General features: G+C 38.8%; 1 protein-coding gene across 12 annotated transcripts in view; it reads right to left on the bottom strand.

Annotated features, from left to right (window-relative positions):
- nrxn2b (neurexin 2b) overlaps positions 1–17,714 on the bottom strand; it is a 664,725-nt gene that overhangs the window by 91,347 nt on the left and 555,664 nt on the right. For all 12 annotated transcript variants that reach the window (XM_083532478.1, XM_083532485.1, XM_083532477.1 and 9 more), the window contains one exon: positions 3,489–3,670. In XM_083532478.1, the coding sequence (XP_083388604.1) occupies positions 3,489–3,670 (182 nt within the window). The remainder of the gene's footprint in view (positions 1–3,488; positions 3,671–17,714) is intronic.

Consider the following 17,714-nt stretch of genomic DNA (forward strand, 5'->3'; position numbering starts at 1 on the left):
TGCTTGCCCCTACACACCAGTGGCTCTGATCAAAGGGTATTTATCAGAGAAAAAAAAAAATACACATTACTTCTTTCTCTCACACTCACACACAGGGCTAACTTGTCCATTTATTTTCTTGAAGAATGCACACACACACAAACACCACACACACACAGGATAAATCAGTTTTTCTTCATCGGGTCTTTATCAGGGTTTATCAGAGCACCTTATCTCTACAAATGTGTTTATCTGAAGGCCTCATCTCACCCTCACTGCTACTGCATGTCTAATCACATTTCTATACGCATAATTAATCTGGCAGCGTACAAATGTGAGCTGGAAACCCAGCCCCCAAGCCTGAATCAAGATTAATTAAAGTTGAGGGAGACACACTTAAGCAAAGACAGTGTGGAAAGCAGAAAAGAAGGATTTATCTTTCTAAACTAAACAAACTAGTGCTGGCGTTGGTTCGGGCAACAATCTATAATCCAAAGCAGCCATGAACGAGGACTCGGCAGTTCTGCTTTGTTAATTCCGAGATTTCAACTGAACGTGGCAATAAATAAGAACCTTAAGAAGGGTCTGCAATTAAAACAGCTTATTGCTCTGTACTGTTCAGGCAGTAATTGCAAAGTGCAAAGTAAAAGTGGGATAGAATTAGAACAAGAGAAAGACAGATGGCGTGAAAAAACTGTGTGATACACAGAGCTGTCAGGGAGGAGAGATAAGATATACAGTGGTGGGATGTGTGCTTAATAAAACGGTATATTATGCAGGGGCTGGAGGTGGAGAGAATGGCTGCTGTGTGCTTTCTGTGGCACACCATTATCATCATCTTCATCTGTCTTGTGCTGTGTTAACATTATGACGGCAAACTGAAAGTTCAATGACTTACAGTGGAGCAGTGAGGAAAAATATTAAGACAGCATACTGCAATATCCAGTGGAACTTTCATCCACGAGTTCAAATTCTATAGCAATGGAATGAAGATTTAGATTTTTTAGGAAACGCAGCGCCATATTTTTATACTAGTGAGCGACAAGAAACCAAAACTAGTTGATGTATGGTCCTTTCCTGGAAATTCCTGAGCATGTAGACTGAGAGTGTCCTAGACAGGAATACAATTGCAGGGCACAATTTGTTGACACCTGAAGTTTCACACAAAGCTCGCAGAGAAAATTTAATTAATAGCATATTTTGGGGAAAATATGAGGAAAACTCAGAACCTGAAAAGGAGCCATATGAAGAACATGTAACTCTATAAAAGAAAATCACCCAATCTCCACTTTTAATCAGTGATCATAGTTTTTAGGAGACGACTCTATAAACTGCATCATTCAGAATCTTTCAATCTAGAACCACCTTAGGTAACCTAATAAACCCCATCTAGCCAAAGAAATACAAAGTGCTATTTGTGAAAAATATCAAATATGAGCGCCAAAGCTCTTCTTTGCCATCGTCCTATTTGCGAAGGCCTGGAAACATTTTCATGGCTTTATCCTGCATTATATTTGTCTTGTCTCATTGTTTTATCCTTTATTTCCATTTATTTCCTTTCCCCAATGTTTGTCCCCTTGGCCAGACTGCAATCTGTTTAGACTCTAAGCTGCTGCAAGCAATGGTAACATGTTTGGCCCTGACACTGACCTAGAGATGGAGCTTTCCTAATATCCTCCCAGATGCCTTGGAGCACTCAGAGAGAAACAGATGCTTTTATTGAAGAGTGTAATGTAAAGTGCAAGATGGCTCTTTGACTGCTCAGGACTTTTAATAGTGAATTTTCCACATGCAATGGTTAAGTCTGAGTTAATCATCAATATATATATGTGTGTGTGTGTGTGTGTGTGTGTGTGTGTGTGTGTGTGTGTGTGTGTGTGTGTGTTTAAATAATTTACTGCAATCACTGCCAGATAAAAGCAGCTTCAGACTATGCAAAAGCAGATGGTGTTTGAGAGTGTAGGAGTCTTTTACTACAGCCCGCAGGAAAAATCAATATTCTGTTACTTTCCACAATGGCTCTCTTCATATTTGGACCTATGGCTCTAACTTCACTTTAGTCTCAATGGAATATTCCAAATTGCTCAATAGAATATTCAAATCATAATGAGTAAGGTCACGAACACTTACTCATTATTTCCTTTCGTGTCTCCTTTTCCATTCTCACATGGTTTCTGACCGTATAACCGTAGAACTGTTTTAGCATATAATTATTTAAAGCAGTCACTTAATCGTTTCTCTATTCCCTGTTCTTCTTTACACATTTGGACCTCTAAACCTTGCGTAGATTCTAGGGAACGACGTATGATCGGAGGTCTTCCCACCATCAGCTGGTGATTAGTCACTGTTTCCATCTTCCTGTTATCTCGCTAACCAAACCTAACCATTCGATTTTATCTGGTTACTCATAAAGCTTCAGAAATTTCGCTTTACTTTTTCATTCTTGAAAAGAAAATTGGAAAACATCGAAAAATTCCGTCCAGACAAATATCTAGTCACCTAATTTACTCCAAAACTTTCTCATCGTAAGTAGTAATCCAATTAACTGGCTTATTTCAAACCAGCTGCATTGTGTTACGATCAATCTTCTGAATATAAAGGATTAAGCATGATTTTAAGTAGAGGCCCACATTAAACCTAAGTGCTTGTTGAAAGGGTAAGATAACTGTACTTGTCAACACTTGACACAATGAATGAGAGTCTTTGTCAAATGAACTTATTTAGTGTAAAATAAGCAGCAAATCAACTACATAAAACGTCCATTTACTTTTGCACTGGGTAGACCACAGCGGTTTCTGCTTGGTCAAGGTATCAGGTTTTACCAGCAGTCTCTCGGTATACTTTATTAGGGATGGTAAAATGCAATGATTTGCGTCGGTGCATCGGCATAAAAGTTAACGTCGTGATCCATCGATTTAAAAGTTGTCATTTGTATCGAGATGGATTGCTTTTAACTTATTTGCATCGATTAAAAAGCGATTAATTTGCATATAATTATTAGTAGATGTGCTACTAAATACTTTATTATTTAGTAAGTGATCATAATTTGTGAGCAATACCGCTGCTGCTGTTGCGTGAATATGACGTCTCAGAACACTACGGAGACGGAGGCGTGTCCTGAGAGTCGCATTGCATAAAGATTAACATGGCAGAGGTAAAGCTTCATCTACCTGAATCCAGACCATTAAAAGACGTTTTATTACGTTTTTTGTACTTCAAAGGCTTGTTTGTGAAAGTGCAATGAGTAAGAAGTCAGAAAGCACTTACTTTAACTTGCTGTCCTGTCTGAACCAATGAAATGTGTATATATATATATATATATATATATATATATATATATATATATATATATATATATATATATATATATATATATATATACACAGTATGGAGCACTTTTGATTGTAAGGGCATGACACTCAAATCTCAGCTCAGCTAAGCTTCCACTTTTTTACAACACTAGACTTGATCCCATCCCAAAGCCACAGATTTTCCCTTTAGGGACTTACTATGTGAAGCTCTAGGTAGTCTCCCAATCCTTTGGCACTCTCCACTCGTAGCAGGACGGCCTCTTTAAGTTGTGTGCTAAATCCTACAGCCAGTCGGTCTGCCCGTGTACTAGGCCTGTCATTGGGAGGCCACGTGTAGGTGATGAGGGCTCCTCCACGGCCAAAGATGTAAGTAGTCCCAGCTGCAGACAAGAAAAAACGTGTAGGAGGTAAGAAGATAGTGAATTAAAAAAAGGGTGAGGTAGAAATGGAAAGAACATGAGAGAAAAACATATTAATATAACAGTAATTTCCAAAGCTAAGTAACTCTTTGAATGCTTTTAAATCTTGAGACTCAGACATGACAGAAGCGACAGGGCTTGCTTCAAGGCACTCTGTTTATTGGCCTGTCTAGAAACTTGGGGACTGTTTTTTTACTCTGATGTGTGTCAAGAGGGTGTAATGTGCTGAAATAGACCAGCATGCTAAAACAGTATGTGTAGCTAAGGGTGTGCGTGTACCTGCTCTTGTTGAGTACTCAAAAACAAAGTGCATTGACATGGGTGTTAATACAGGATGCTGACTCAGTGTAGAACTGATTTCACCATCTGGACGCAACACTGTCACAGTATGTGACTAACAAGCTCTTCCACTGACTGCTTTCAGCAGGAAGTTTGGGCAAAACAAGAGCTAGAGAGCTTCATGCTGTACACTGTATTACAGCAAAAATTATCTATAGAGAATAAAACATTTAAGAGCCTGCTGGTATTTGAAAATATCTATGTAGTGGTTATTTTGAAAAGATATGTGTGATGTGCCTTGTCAAACGAGTTTCTGTTATCGCTTACATTATAGCAGTTCCCCAAACGAAAGAGCTGTTATGTGAGATTCACAATAAGCATATAGGATATTATTAACTGCAGTATAAACAATCATTGGAGCCATGAGGATCGTTTTTTCTTTTTGCTAGTAATTAAATTGTAATCTTTAAAGGCAGACCTTGCACAGAAAATGTGTATATTTATAGACCAGACTTTCAGTATACGATAAAATCTGAATAAAAACTGCTGAACACCAGATAGTTTCATTATATTAAGGTTTAGAGAAAACAGATTTCGCGAAATACCCCTTAGATAAGAATTCTTTTCAGGCGAGTTGCAGCCCGTTTTTGTAGTCAGGGAAAGTCATTTGTACTATATGATGAAGCTACTGGTTTAAGGCTATTGTATATCCAGCGTTCAGCTGCACATGGCTGATCACAGTGTCACATAAAGCCTCTCATGGTTCACATGCTAATGAACAATTTTATAATGACTTAGCATGAAGACTCTGTTTTTATTCATCCATCTCATGTCTTTACTTGTCTGCCTCTCTCCAGGGTCTAAATTGTTTTCCGGCTTGTTTTGCTGCCACTCCTCTGCCACTGTCTCAACGTGTTTTCTCTGATAATTATCACAGCAGTGCCAGAGAGAAAACTGAAAACGGATGGAACCGAGAAAAAAGGTGTTTTGTAAAACTGTCTGGCAGACTCAAAATGTAGGCAGTGACTTTAAAGGGAATCTGAAAACGTTACCGGGTTCATGCTCTCTTTATTTCTCCTCCCGCTCTCTGTGCTAACCTTCCAAACTAATTTTCTTTTCTGCATAAATAGCATGCATGACTTAAATGGGGGGAAAAAGAAAGAGAAAGAGGCGATGGCTTTCGGAGTACCAAGATGAACCGATGCATATCAGAGGCACTTTTTATACACAAGGAATATAAATACTGGCAAAGATTTGAATTATGAACTCATTACCACACTGGCTGCAATATTTGTTTGGCCTTAGTGATTAATTGAAGAATAGGTAATGTTTAATCAAATGACAATTCAGGCTTTTGTCAATTTGTGTGATGCATTTGGATGCACTGTTCAGGATAAAATACTTACACCAAAGATTTATAATTTTATATTAACATAAAATGGCATTGGTTTTGATTAATATTATTCATTAATATACCAATAATCATATTCTGAACCTTGCTTTACATGCTGCCATGCAGAAAGGTAAAAAAACAACAACAACTAAAGTGTTACAGCAGGTGTGTATCTGAGTGTTAGATCAACACCCAGTTAGTGAAAGTTTGAATTTCACTTTAGCGCACATTTTCCTTGCGAGGGTTTAATCTTTTTAACACCACAGATCCCATGTCCAAGGTGAGAGAGTTAAACAAGCATTACAAAACAAAGGTTCAGCGACTGAAATTAGACTCGACCTAAAAAAGTTATTTTACAGTCAGCTGTTTTTCCAAATTAGCTCAAATTTATTATTACAAATATATTTTCTTATGCTTCGCTTCTCCTGAATAATTCATCCAATGCATGCAAATGTCAATCATCACACTTTACTTTCCATTACCACAACCTTAAGTCCATCAGAGATATTCTTATGATTTCTATTAAAAATACCATCTTATATCATTAGCTGTTTTATTAAAGCCAATACTATATAATTTCCATTATGTATCGTGTTTGTTTCATTGAGTCCTTATCATACTAAAAGGTATTGAAATCTATCCGATATAAGGTGTTCTATTGGTCCTTAATGTTATCCATTAGACACAACATGTAACCAATCCAAAGGAACAAATTACCAGTAGAAACCCACAGGGACCATTACAGTTTCTATTAAAACCATTAAAAATTTCAAGAGGGTTACTGTTGATTTGTTGAACAGGGTTTGCACTGGGCCTATGGGGCTAAAGTAGCTAACAAGTAGTAATTAATGCTAACAGCTTCCTCTTGGACAAAAGGACATTGTGAGGGTTGAAAACAGTAATGAAAGCTACAGACATGCAATAAAGTGGTGTGTGTGTGTGTGTTTGTGTCTGCCTTAGAAACATAGAAGTGAGGGAAGCAATTCTCCTTAGCTGCTTCTAATTAGTGTTACTCAAGGCCGATGCTGTAGTGGACTGGCGCTAAATAAAGAACATCCATCTCTCTCACACAGACACACACACACACACACACACACACACACACCTAAAACACAGCGAATCCTACACCTGAGAGTAGAAAGGCAGAACATTGAGACCCAATTAAAGCTCTTTTTTTCCACACACACACCACATGTTCCCACCTCAAAAACAACCCCATTCTCATCCTACAGCCACACGCATGCAGATGCTAACACACACACACACACACACACACACACACACACACACACACACACACACACACACACACACTTCAATTCCCACACCCCTCGGCATGTTGCTATAACACACACACACACACACACACACACACACACACACACACACACACACACACACACACACACACACACTTCAATTCCCACACCCCTCTGCATGTTGCTATAACACACACACACACACACACACACACACACACATACTTGCCTTTATCTCTTTAAATGTGTTTCTGCCTTGCACTGATAGGCAATGTCACACCAAGATAGTGTCTGATTAGCTATTTTTTCCTTTTTCTCTGTTGCTTTCTGTAAATATATCTGAGATGGCACGTCTAGACACACCAAGAAAACACGTCAGAATTGTGAAGAAATGTCAGACAGCACTTTAGGATTTAAAATGTGATGTTCGAATTATCAGCAGCAGCCATTAGTCAGAGTTTAGCTTTCTGTACTGCGGGATTTAGTAGGACATAAAGGCAAAAACATCGCAGTGGCTGAATGTCTTTAAGATATATATACTGTATTGGTACAATCATTGAAACTGATTTAAAAAATAAAAATAAAATATCACATGTACATAAGTATTCAGACCCTTTACTCAGGGCTTAGTTGAAGCACCTTTGGCAACAATTGCAGCCTTGGGTATGTTTGGGTTTGACACAAAAAGCTTTGCACACCTGGATTGGGAGAATTTCTGCCATTCTTCGAATCTCGAAAGTGATGGTTTGGCCCATACAGAGCAATGAATTTAACATCATCGAGTTTGTCTGGGATCACAGATTCGAGAAAACATTTTAATATCCTTGCTCTGGAAAATCCTTATGCTTCTATTACGAGCAGAACCAACAGTCTAGGGATTTTTTTGTTACTTTAATTGAAACATAAATAAATATAAGTATAACAATAAAAAGGCAACACCGGACAACTTTTTAATTCTTACACTTGCATAAAGTAATTGATTTTGTAGGATCAGAATCAAGCATATGATTAACCAATTATACCAAGCAGGTGCTCATGATCAATTTCATACATATGGAGGTTGAAATACAGGCATTAACTGAAACAAAAACAGCTGTGTAGGAGGTTTTAATCTGGGTGAGGAACTGTTAAGATCTGCTACAAAGGTGAGGTTGTGGAAGACAGTTTCATGTCACAGGTCCTACACCATGGCAAGACTGAAGACACAAGGTAACAAGGGACAAAGATAGTTACACAGCAAGATTTCTCCCAGACAAAGATTTCAAAGCAGACCGGGGTTTCGAGATGTCCTATTCAACCTGTTTTGAAAAAGCAAAAAGCAAAAGGCAATGTTCAGGGCCAAAGAAGCTTGATGTAGCAGATGAAAGACAATCATAACACCAGACATCAGATAGTGTCCACATCGAGGTCAGATGATGTCCAGCAGTGCCATCAGCAAAGATTTGTCAGAAACCAGCATCTATCTAGAGAAGTCTGGCCAGAGGTGGTCTTTAAGGAAGTATTTCAGTCAAAAAGCTATACCTCTGATGTATAAACAAAGCTAAGCAACCAAACTCTGCACGTAAACATAGGAACTATTGTGCAGAAAAATGGCAGCAGGTGCTCTGGACTGATGCTGTACCAGGGGGCAAGTTGTTTGGTTTGGTTGGACAGTGGTATAATAAAGAGTACCTGCGGGCAACAGTAAAGCATGGTGAAGGTTCCTTGCACGTTTGGGGCTGCATTTCTGCAAATGGGGTTGGAGATTTGCTGAGAAACACAGGCAGATATTTATCTGTCATGCAGTACCATCAGGGAGGCGTCTGATTGACCCCAATTTTTCTCTGCAGCACGGCAACGACCCCAACACACAGTAATTAATAACTATCCTCAATGCAAAGAAGAACAAGGAGTCCTGGAACTGATGTTTCGCCCTCTACAGAATCTGAACATCATGGAGAAAATTTTCTAAAAGACATTTCAATATCCTTGCTATAACTCTGGAAAATTCTACTTCTATTACAAGCAAACCATACAATTATTTTTTTTTTCAATCAAAACATAATTTAATAAATATAATTTTAAAAAGATAACACGTGCCACCTTTTCCTCACACAGCTGTGCATAAGAAAGATGCTATTCTCCATGGAGACGGGTGGCGCAGGAGAAGGTGTGATGAAAAAGAGAAGTTGTTAAATAATTTAATGGGGGGAAGGGGATATCTAGCTGATTGCTGTTTATTAATTTCCCAGCAAGCACCGGAGACTGATGACATGGCGATTGCTGTGAACGTGTTCCCGTGAGTGAATTGCCTACGCTTATGCCAGCTCATAATATCCCATGCCACATGACATTTGTGCACTGCTGAAAAGAAAACCGGCTGAAAGAAACAGATATTTCACCAGATAGTGATGAAGAGTCGTTTTATTATTTCATCACTACCACTACAATTTATTCACGTACTCTTTAATCTGCGTTTCCCCGAGAGCTCATAAATTCTCAGATCCGATTTAATATATGCTCCTCTGGTGTTGTACGAATCAGACCTCTAATCCACAATCAGCCCCCCAGTCTTTTTATTACGAAATTCATCAGATAAAAGATTTCGTATGTGTGTTCATTTTCAGGAGACTATTAAGGAGTGTATATGTGGAGTTCATAGAAGGAGTGTAGATGTGGATTTATCGGTCCGCTTAGCAGATCAGAGGCAAAAACCCAAAGGGATGTGGAAGACAAAATGATAGTAATAATGCGGTGATGTACAATAATAAGAGTAATGGAGGCCAGAGTGACTTAGTAGTTAAGGCTTTCAGCCTAACTGATTGATCCTCTTGACCCTCAGCTCTATTATCCTGTGGCTGTGTTAGAAGAAATGTTCCACTTTTGTGCACTGTCTTACTTACTTAGAAAACGCATTTTGGAGAAAAATTGGTTGGGATTTTATTAACAGGTTTTGCCTCGGCACACAGACCGCAGCCTTTGTACACCACTGTACACATGCACGTATTAATATGCGTAAGAATGAAGCACACTGGAGCGTGCTATTGTAGAAAATGAATCAATGACAGGGCAATGGGATGATGTCGGTTTAAATCCTTGAAGTTAATTATTATAATTATATCACAGCAATTTACCAACGATCTGTTTAGTGGAACAATAAATAGTATTTTGTCATGTATTCATTCATTCATTTTCTCCCGCTTATCCGTAATCCGGGTCGCGGGGGCAGCAGTCTAAGCAGGCCCCCGCCTGCTGCCCAATCCTCACAGCACCGTCCCTTACGGTCCCTCCTGCAGGTGGTGAGCCCATGGGAAGTTGTCCATTTATTATTTATTGAATTTATAAAATATCATTTCGTTTATTATTATTTAATGTTGTACAATCTTATAACAGCAATTTTCTCACCTGAACAGCATCAGCTTACTCATTACAAATCGAGACTCCTTAATTAATAATCAGAACATTGCAACGATTATACACTTTTGCAACTTGTTAAATAAACCTTGACTAAATCTTTGTCTTCTATTGTTAATATATGAAGATGGTGGCAGGGGTGGGCCGTCGGGGCCATTAATCCCGTCTCTTCTGGTCTACACTCTATCAGATTCAGTGACCCAAATTGTAATTTTTTTTTGGCCATGAATATGCATTTGATTATTCCCAATAGTCTATTCTCTTCATTTCATAGTTTTTCTTTTATGTTGGAGTTTTTGTCCAATCGGTTTAAAGGTATCTATGTGCGGTAAAGCCAGCACTGTGAGGACTGTAGGCTTTTTTGAACATATTTTAAAATGTGTAGATTTAATAGCAGTTTTTTTTGTTAATTCCACAATGGCTGACAGAGGAGAAGAAATGTATTTGTTCGCAGATAGACTAACAAGGACATTTATATGATGGAGAGTTGTTAAGGAAAGGTCAGTCAAAACAGTTGAAAACAATTGCAAGCATTTTCATCAACAATTCATACTTTTGTGTTGTTTCTGTCAAATTTACACAAAAACGGACAATTTGCCTTCATGTCAAATCCCGAGGAAAACCTTAATGCACAGAAAGATTGCACAGAGAACCCGGGGTTATTTTACAAGGATAATATTGATGCCTCTGCTGGAGATAATATACTGTATATGCTGGTGGTGCAGCTGTGACTGCAGTGAAAGGAGACTTGTTGAATTGTGTTTATTTGGTTTCTTGCTTTAGTAATGGTGTTCATTCTCGCTGCATGAATTACCTGCCTATGATGCAGTGCTCTGCTATACTGCATTTCTGTATAGTAGTGATAGTTTCTATTGCCATGGTATCATAATGATGGTACTGAGATATGGATGGAATCAGGTAGGACATGGCAGAAGGCCTAGGTGTGAAATGCACGGCCTGCCACTGGATGATGCCAAGGCTTGGAATCAAGACAGCAAACTTTGTCATTCTCTATGAGTGGAAAGGATGTCATTCACTCTATCCTGCTAATTAGAGTGATGGTAGCTAATCTTGATTGTCTGTGTGCTCATGTATGTGAAAGGGGCCTGATAGCAACTTGAGGAACCTCAACAATTACTTTCTTTCGGCTTCCCCCATTAGGGGTCGCTACAGCGGATCATCCACATGTTTGATTTGGCGCATGTTTTTACGCTGGATGCCCTTCCTAACGCAACCCTCCCTATTTATCCTGGCTTGGGACCGGCACTAAGAGTGGCTGGGGTTGGTTCCCTGACCGGGGATCAAACTTGGGCCGCAGCGGTGAGAGCGCCGCATCCTAACCACTAGACCACCAGGGACCTTGAGAAACCTCAACAATGATGAAACTATAATACATGGACATTGGGCATCGGGCAGAATAGAATGGGGATCCCTTCTAAGTATTGTTCCTCTAATGGCCTCTTCCTCATACACTCTCAGAGAGACTGTTTTTTTGTTTGAAAAACCATTACATAGATACTTTATACATATAAAATACACAGGTATTAATGCAATATACACTAACAGGGTTAGTTAAAAGGGTTCTTCTTGGGGCCCTCAATGATAGACAAAACCTCTGCTGCAGAGACCTGCAGAGGCCCTTTAAGGGTGGACAAAATCAAAACAACTTTAGGGTTCTAGACTCTATGTTCTGAAATTATAGTGACAACTATGCAATGCAAATGTTAAATAAAAAGAAAATCAGTGAAATAAATGACTGAACACTGATAGAAGAAATGTTGAAACCTAATAAATCATAAAAATAAAAACCGATAGATATTCAAGCCATACCTCGACCTTATATATCGTCTTGTTGCTGATGAAAGGACGGTGCATGTTTATCTTTGGCGTGGCTTGAAAAGCACTAATTATACGCCTCTCGATATTGATTTGACAAAGATCCACTTCCTTCCATATTAAACAACACAAGACTTTCTTGGACATTCTTTTAAAGGTCATCTCTGTTGTTGGTAAAAGCTAAAGTGTATCACGTCCGCCTCAATACATTTGAGTACAAGCGTCTCTTCCACCTTGATTGATGGATTACTCAAAGCGGTCTCAAAGCAGAGGATAAAGATGACGTTTGTAGAAAAGCATGTTGACCAAAAGCTCATGATGAGAGAAATAGACAGATCAATGACTAAACTTTTTTTTTTGCTTTTAGTTATCATGCAGACACAGGTGTCCAAAATAAAAAAGAGAAAGGAATGGAGAGTGGGTGTGGATTAAAACAAAAGGGTTGCTGGGCGAGTAAGTTCCTTCGTCTCATTACCTAAAGGTTTCTGAGGCATGGAGGTCACAGTCTGCAAATATAGAAATGCCACACAGACTACTTAACACTCACCACTACATCCTCTACTAAGTGTGGTCTAAAATACAATGCATACAGTTTCCCCCTTAGGGCAAATTTGCTAAGACATATTTTCTCCTACAAGGATAAAGCAGCTAAGAAGGAAGTTTATAGCCTTGGTTTCAAAGAAAGAACAAAGAACACATTTAATGGCCTTTTTTCTTAGAGTCATATCATATCATATCCTCCTGTATAAACACCATCTGCGTCACCGGCTGCTGAACACATCGAGGTTGTCACTTGGGAGAGTGGCATTAGCCGTTGAAAGATGCGTCATATTATTGAATTGCTGTGGAAGCTATATACAGACGTCTATTTTGGTCTATTTTTTTTCAGTTCGAATATTCGCTAAACTCAAAATTAGCTCTGCTTTATATAATCCATAGAGTTGGTGCCCTTAAAAAAAGTTTGGCTGCTATCCCTGCAAAACAGCCTGTGTTGTCTCTCTTGCATATTCATTATTACTTTGCATGGGTTTAAATGCACAGCAATGGCATGCTTTTCTCATTAAATTAGAACCTCACAGATATAACTGGCACCGTTTCACACGAACTGGCTTCATATACAATCAGCTTACTCTGTCTAATAAACTTCAATTGATCATGTACTTTAATAGTGCATATTTATAAGAACCTTAAGGCCCAATGCAGGCTTTCTGTATAACATACTGCATTTAATTCAAATGAAATTCAATAAGTGAGTGACAGATGTGGGCAGTGTGAAAGAAATGAATGAATCATAGGCAATGTGAATGGCTCAATTTGCAGAATGATTTTTTATAATTGTATTATTTGCTGTTGTAATCGGGTGTTAAAGATTCTCTAAGTGCCATAGTGTTCATCTGGGTTTTTATATTTAGGAACGCATACTGAACCTCTCTGTAAAATGAGGACTATGATTTCTGGTGTTTTTTCTGTATATGTTTCAATGTAACAATATACTTTGGCACATGGTCCCAATCTCAAAATTTAGAAACCGACTTAAACCGAGACTGTTTGTAAACATCTACTCCTTTCAAAGACTTGGAGTTTTTGAGCTCTCTACGTTCCTAGTTTAGTTAAGATCGTCTGACTTCTATTTTGACCACCTGCACAAGAGTCCATTTGTCATCAAGGAGCATTATTTACATCTAAAACCAACCCCTTCATTTTTGTAACTGAACTTATGTACAAGAGATAATATACACTATATAAACCAAAGTATTTGGTCACCTGCTTTTTCCCTCAACTATCACCACAAATTAAGAGGAACACAATTCTATAGGATGTAGTTGCATTAAACATTTTCTTCACATGAACTAGCAGGACCAAATCTGTTCACACCCCTGTGCACAAAGAGAGATCCATGATGATATGGTTTATGTTTTTTGGAGTGGAAGATCTTCTGCTATAGAGCTCTTACCTCAGCCGTATTGAACATCTCTGGGATGAACTGAATCACTGACTGCACCCCAGGCCTGATCAGTACCTGATTTTACTAACACCCCTGTAGCAAAATTAGCACAAATCTCCCCAAGCACACTCCAACATCTAGTGGCACATCTTCCCTGAAAACTATATTCCCTATATATTCAAAAAGAACATATAGAAACCTACGGTCAGGTGTCCACACAACTTTGTCCATACAGAATGCTGTTCAGTTACATTTCTGGTTCTGATTTTAAGAAATTCCAGCAGAAGCTTTAAAACCAAGTGAACATCTGCCAGGGGCAACTGATGAAAATGGTCGGGAAGGTGTCTAAAAAACATCGGATGAATAATAAACTCTATACGCAGTCTAAGAAGCCATGTGAAATGTCACCCTGAGCCTATATGCTGCTATTTCTATTCTAGGTCTTGGGAAATTCCAATCTTCCACAGCAGTAATTTCACTCAAACTGTTTGGTGAGAGATAAGGCTGATGCTCAAACTACCACACTCAAACTAGGTACATTTGGAAGCCAAACCTGTGTCATTTCCTGGAAATGTTTCTGTGCTTGCATTATGATTTGTTCTTAATAAATAAAAAAATCTTGCGGAGCATCATTGGTGGGACTCTTGACCACACACTGCTTTTTTTTATTGCACCATGTATTAGCATGAATACGATTACGGGTTTGAGAAACTATATGATCTTTTCATTTGATCATTCGAGTATTTGTTAAAAATAAATGCTAATACAAGGGAAAAAATGCTTAAAAAAGATTTGGGTTGGAAAGTCAAAGTAGCAACTTAGGAGACCATGCATAACTAGATTTGCATTCTATGAAGAACACATGCAGGGTGTCTAAGGAGCTGGAAATGATAGGGAGATTGGAGGGTATTGAAAAAAGAAGGAGGAAAGGAAAACAGGATACATGCAGGCAGAACAAAAAGAAAATTCGAAAGAGAGAGAAAGAACAAATAGGAGGCATAAGTGAGCAGAGAGGATGAAAGGCATATAGTAAAAAGATAAGAAAAGAAGGATGAGTGAGGAAAGCATAGTAGGAGCACCCTATATCGTACACTACGTGTTTGCTTGTGCATGTGAGTTTAGAGCAGCTGATTGGTCGACAACTCTGACATCACTAGAAATTATTCAAATTTCTATTCTAATATTAGGAAATAATTTAACCACATATTCACAAGTGCATTTACCTTGAGTGTGCATAATCTGATACTGAAGTTCAAACTGAATTGCAAAATTTGTACAATGGCTGGCAAAATTTGAATGGAAAATCCATTTTCAACGTCTACACTACTCTGTCTGCTAAAGGGTGTCCGTTGATTTGGACTCTCTCTCTCTCTTACACACAAACACACTCCCTCTCTCACTGATTCTCGCTACGTTTCTGGCATGCTGCATGTGTGTGGTGTAACGCTCCATTTGCTGCCACTCTCATAATGTCTGGTTTAAGCCCCAGTGCCAGCAAAAACAGCAGTAAATAACTGATGAATCACCAGAAGGGGAGGCATAACACACAAACACACAGCATACATGCGCATATACACTCAAACAATAAATGGTTAGGAGACAATGTTCCTGCACTTGCAGTAGATCGGCTTTAACTGATGACTTACTGTGCGGTAGCCTTACTGAATCGTAAAACATACGTCTGTATTTTACGACTACTACTTTTACAGTGTTAACCTTCCGATAGCTAGCAGCTAATTTACGGGGACTTGTAAACAAATTATAAACCTCGTCATTTGAACCTGAACGACCAAAGTGTAAACAAACTAGCAAACTACAACTTCTAATCACTAATATGGTGACAAGCTTTTTCTGTAAGGAAATGTCTCCAGTGCGACTCCAAGGAGTCTCCATTGTCACTATTCTGTAACAGCTTTTCCACCCCAGGTGAGTCATCAAGATAGAAACAACGTCGGTTAAGACTTAAAAAATGAAGGAATAATGTCAACGCAGTGGCGGGCCATGCATTTGGTACTTGGGCCTTCAGTGGGAACTTACTCAACCAATTCCACCTCTTAATACCAGCAATCATCAATACAATACAAAAACGCAATATAACAAGGCATAGCATTACAGAGAGGAGGGTGATTACTATTTTACTAAAGCAAGAAACCCAGTTAAGACAACTCCAAACATCTACACTACCACCCTGTGCCACCTACATCATCTGGAGCAGTTCAGAATCACTATTTATATAATAAGATGGGAAAAACATAAAACTTTAAATAAAACACAACCTACTCACCAGAGATGCAGACTCATAATTTGCACCACTCCTGAAGGCTGTAAGCCATTGGTACCACTCGTATTCACTGGTCTGGAAGTGGAGAACAAACCCTTTCACAGGCTGCGACAAGCTAGCTAGCTTCAGGGTTGGCCAGCTAGCTAGCTTTTCTTGAAAATGGATTTTCCAGTATGTCCAAGACCAAATCAATTTCTCTTCCACCGTAGGCGTAAAAAAAGTCTAACTCAGATGTATTAATGTGTGCAGATCGTTACACACGTGTTTTGCTAGTCGAACTTGGCTGTAACAGTTTCCCTCTGACCAACCAATCAGAGGACGGAAAAATACTGAAGCTATTCTGGGCCAGCTAGCTGCCCTGTGAGGCGAATATAAAATCTTATTGGTTAAAGAAATAGATTCATTTCTTATAGAGACTAAGGTAAAAAGGCCAGCACTATTGACTTTGAAGGCCCTAGGCAGATTAGATTGACATGGCGGCACATGGAGGCTGAAATCTTATTGGACAAAAAATTTTACATCCAGATACACGTACTGGAAACAGTGCAGCCAAGAGAAACGCTACGAAATGAAGAGAATAAACTGTTGGGAATAAATTAATACAATTTCATGGAACAAATATTAGAATTTAGGTTTAAATGTAGGTCAGTGCTTCTGATAGTGTTTAGGCCAGCAGAGAAGGCTTTGGTTGCCCTGACTGCCCACCACTGTGTCAACACACATGTTTTATAGACAAGAGTTAATGAGGAATTATGAAAGTTTTAAACCTATGTGTCATTTCTTAATAAATGCAATAAAATTACATTGTTGCAAAATTCTATATATGGTGTGTTCAGCAACTTAACATCACATATTGTTGGATATTTTCTCGCGAACACTACGTTCAGTTTGCATCTGTGGATGGATTGTGGTATTCTATCTGCTCAGCGTTCCTATAGCACTTGTAGCTTTTTTCCCAAATGGTTTACATTATAGACATAATGCAAAGTCAATCATGACTGCCCCTTTTCCTCCTTTGATGGATTTGTCCCTGCAAACAAATACGTTTCTATTCTGATGAGAATGGCCTCCACACAGCACGAAAGCTCCCTGAAAGCTTTGATGAGGTCGAAAATGAAGTAAATTATATGCCATGGACTTCACGCTCACCAGCTCTTAACCCAAACTCAAAACCCATAGGAGGTTTAGAATTTATTTATAACCAAAATGTGGACAGTAAAGCAGAGGAAACAACAACAACAAAAACCCGACAAACTTTGCTTTCTTTTGTTCTTCTATCTCATTTCTCCCACCGTCTTCCTGGCCTGGATTTTTGCAATCTTTCCATTCTCCTCTGGCTTCGAACAGATTAAAAATGTTTTCACAGATGCCAGGAGCCATTAGGCTTCCCTTCCACTGCTGCAATGGCTCTCTTCCTTTCTCTTTTATTCTATTCTCATCTTCTCTTACTGTGTGCGTGCATGTTTGTGTGTGTGTGTCTGTGTGTGTGTGTGTGTGTGTGTGTGTGTGTGTGTGTGTGTGTGTGTATAAATGATGGAGAAGATGCAGAGAACACAAAGGATCCATTATATCTTCTGTACAATGCAGATATCTGCAATGGCACACCAACACGCAGGCTT

The sequence above is a fragment of the Silurus aristotelis genome (assembly GCF_946808225.1).
Source record: "Silurus aristotelis genome assembly, chromosome: 27".
NCBI lineage: Eukaryota > Metazoa > Chordata > Actinopteri > Siluriformes > Siluridae > Silurus > Silurus aristotelis.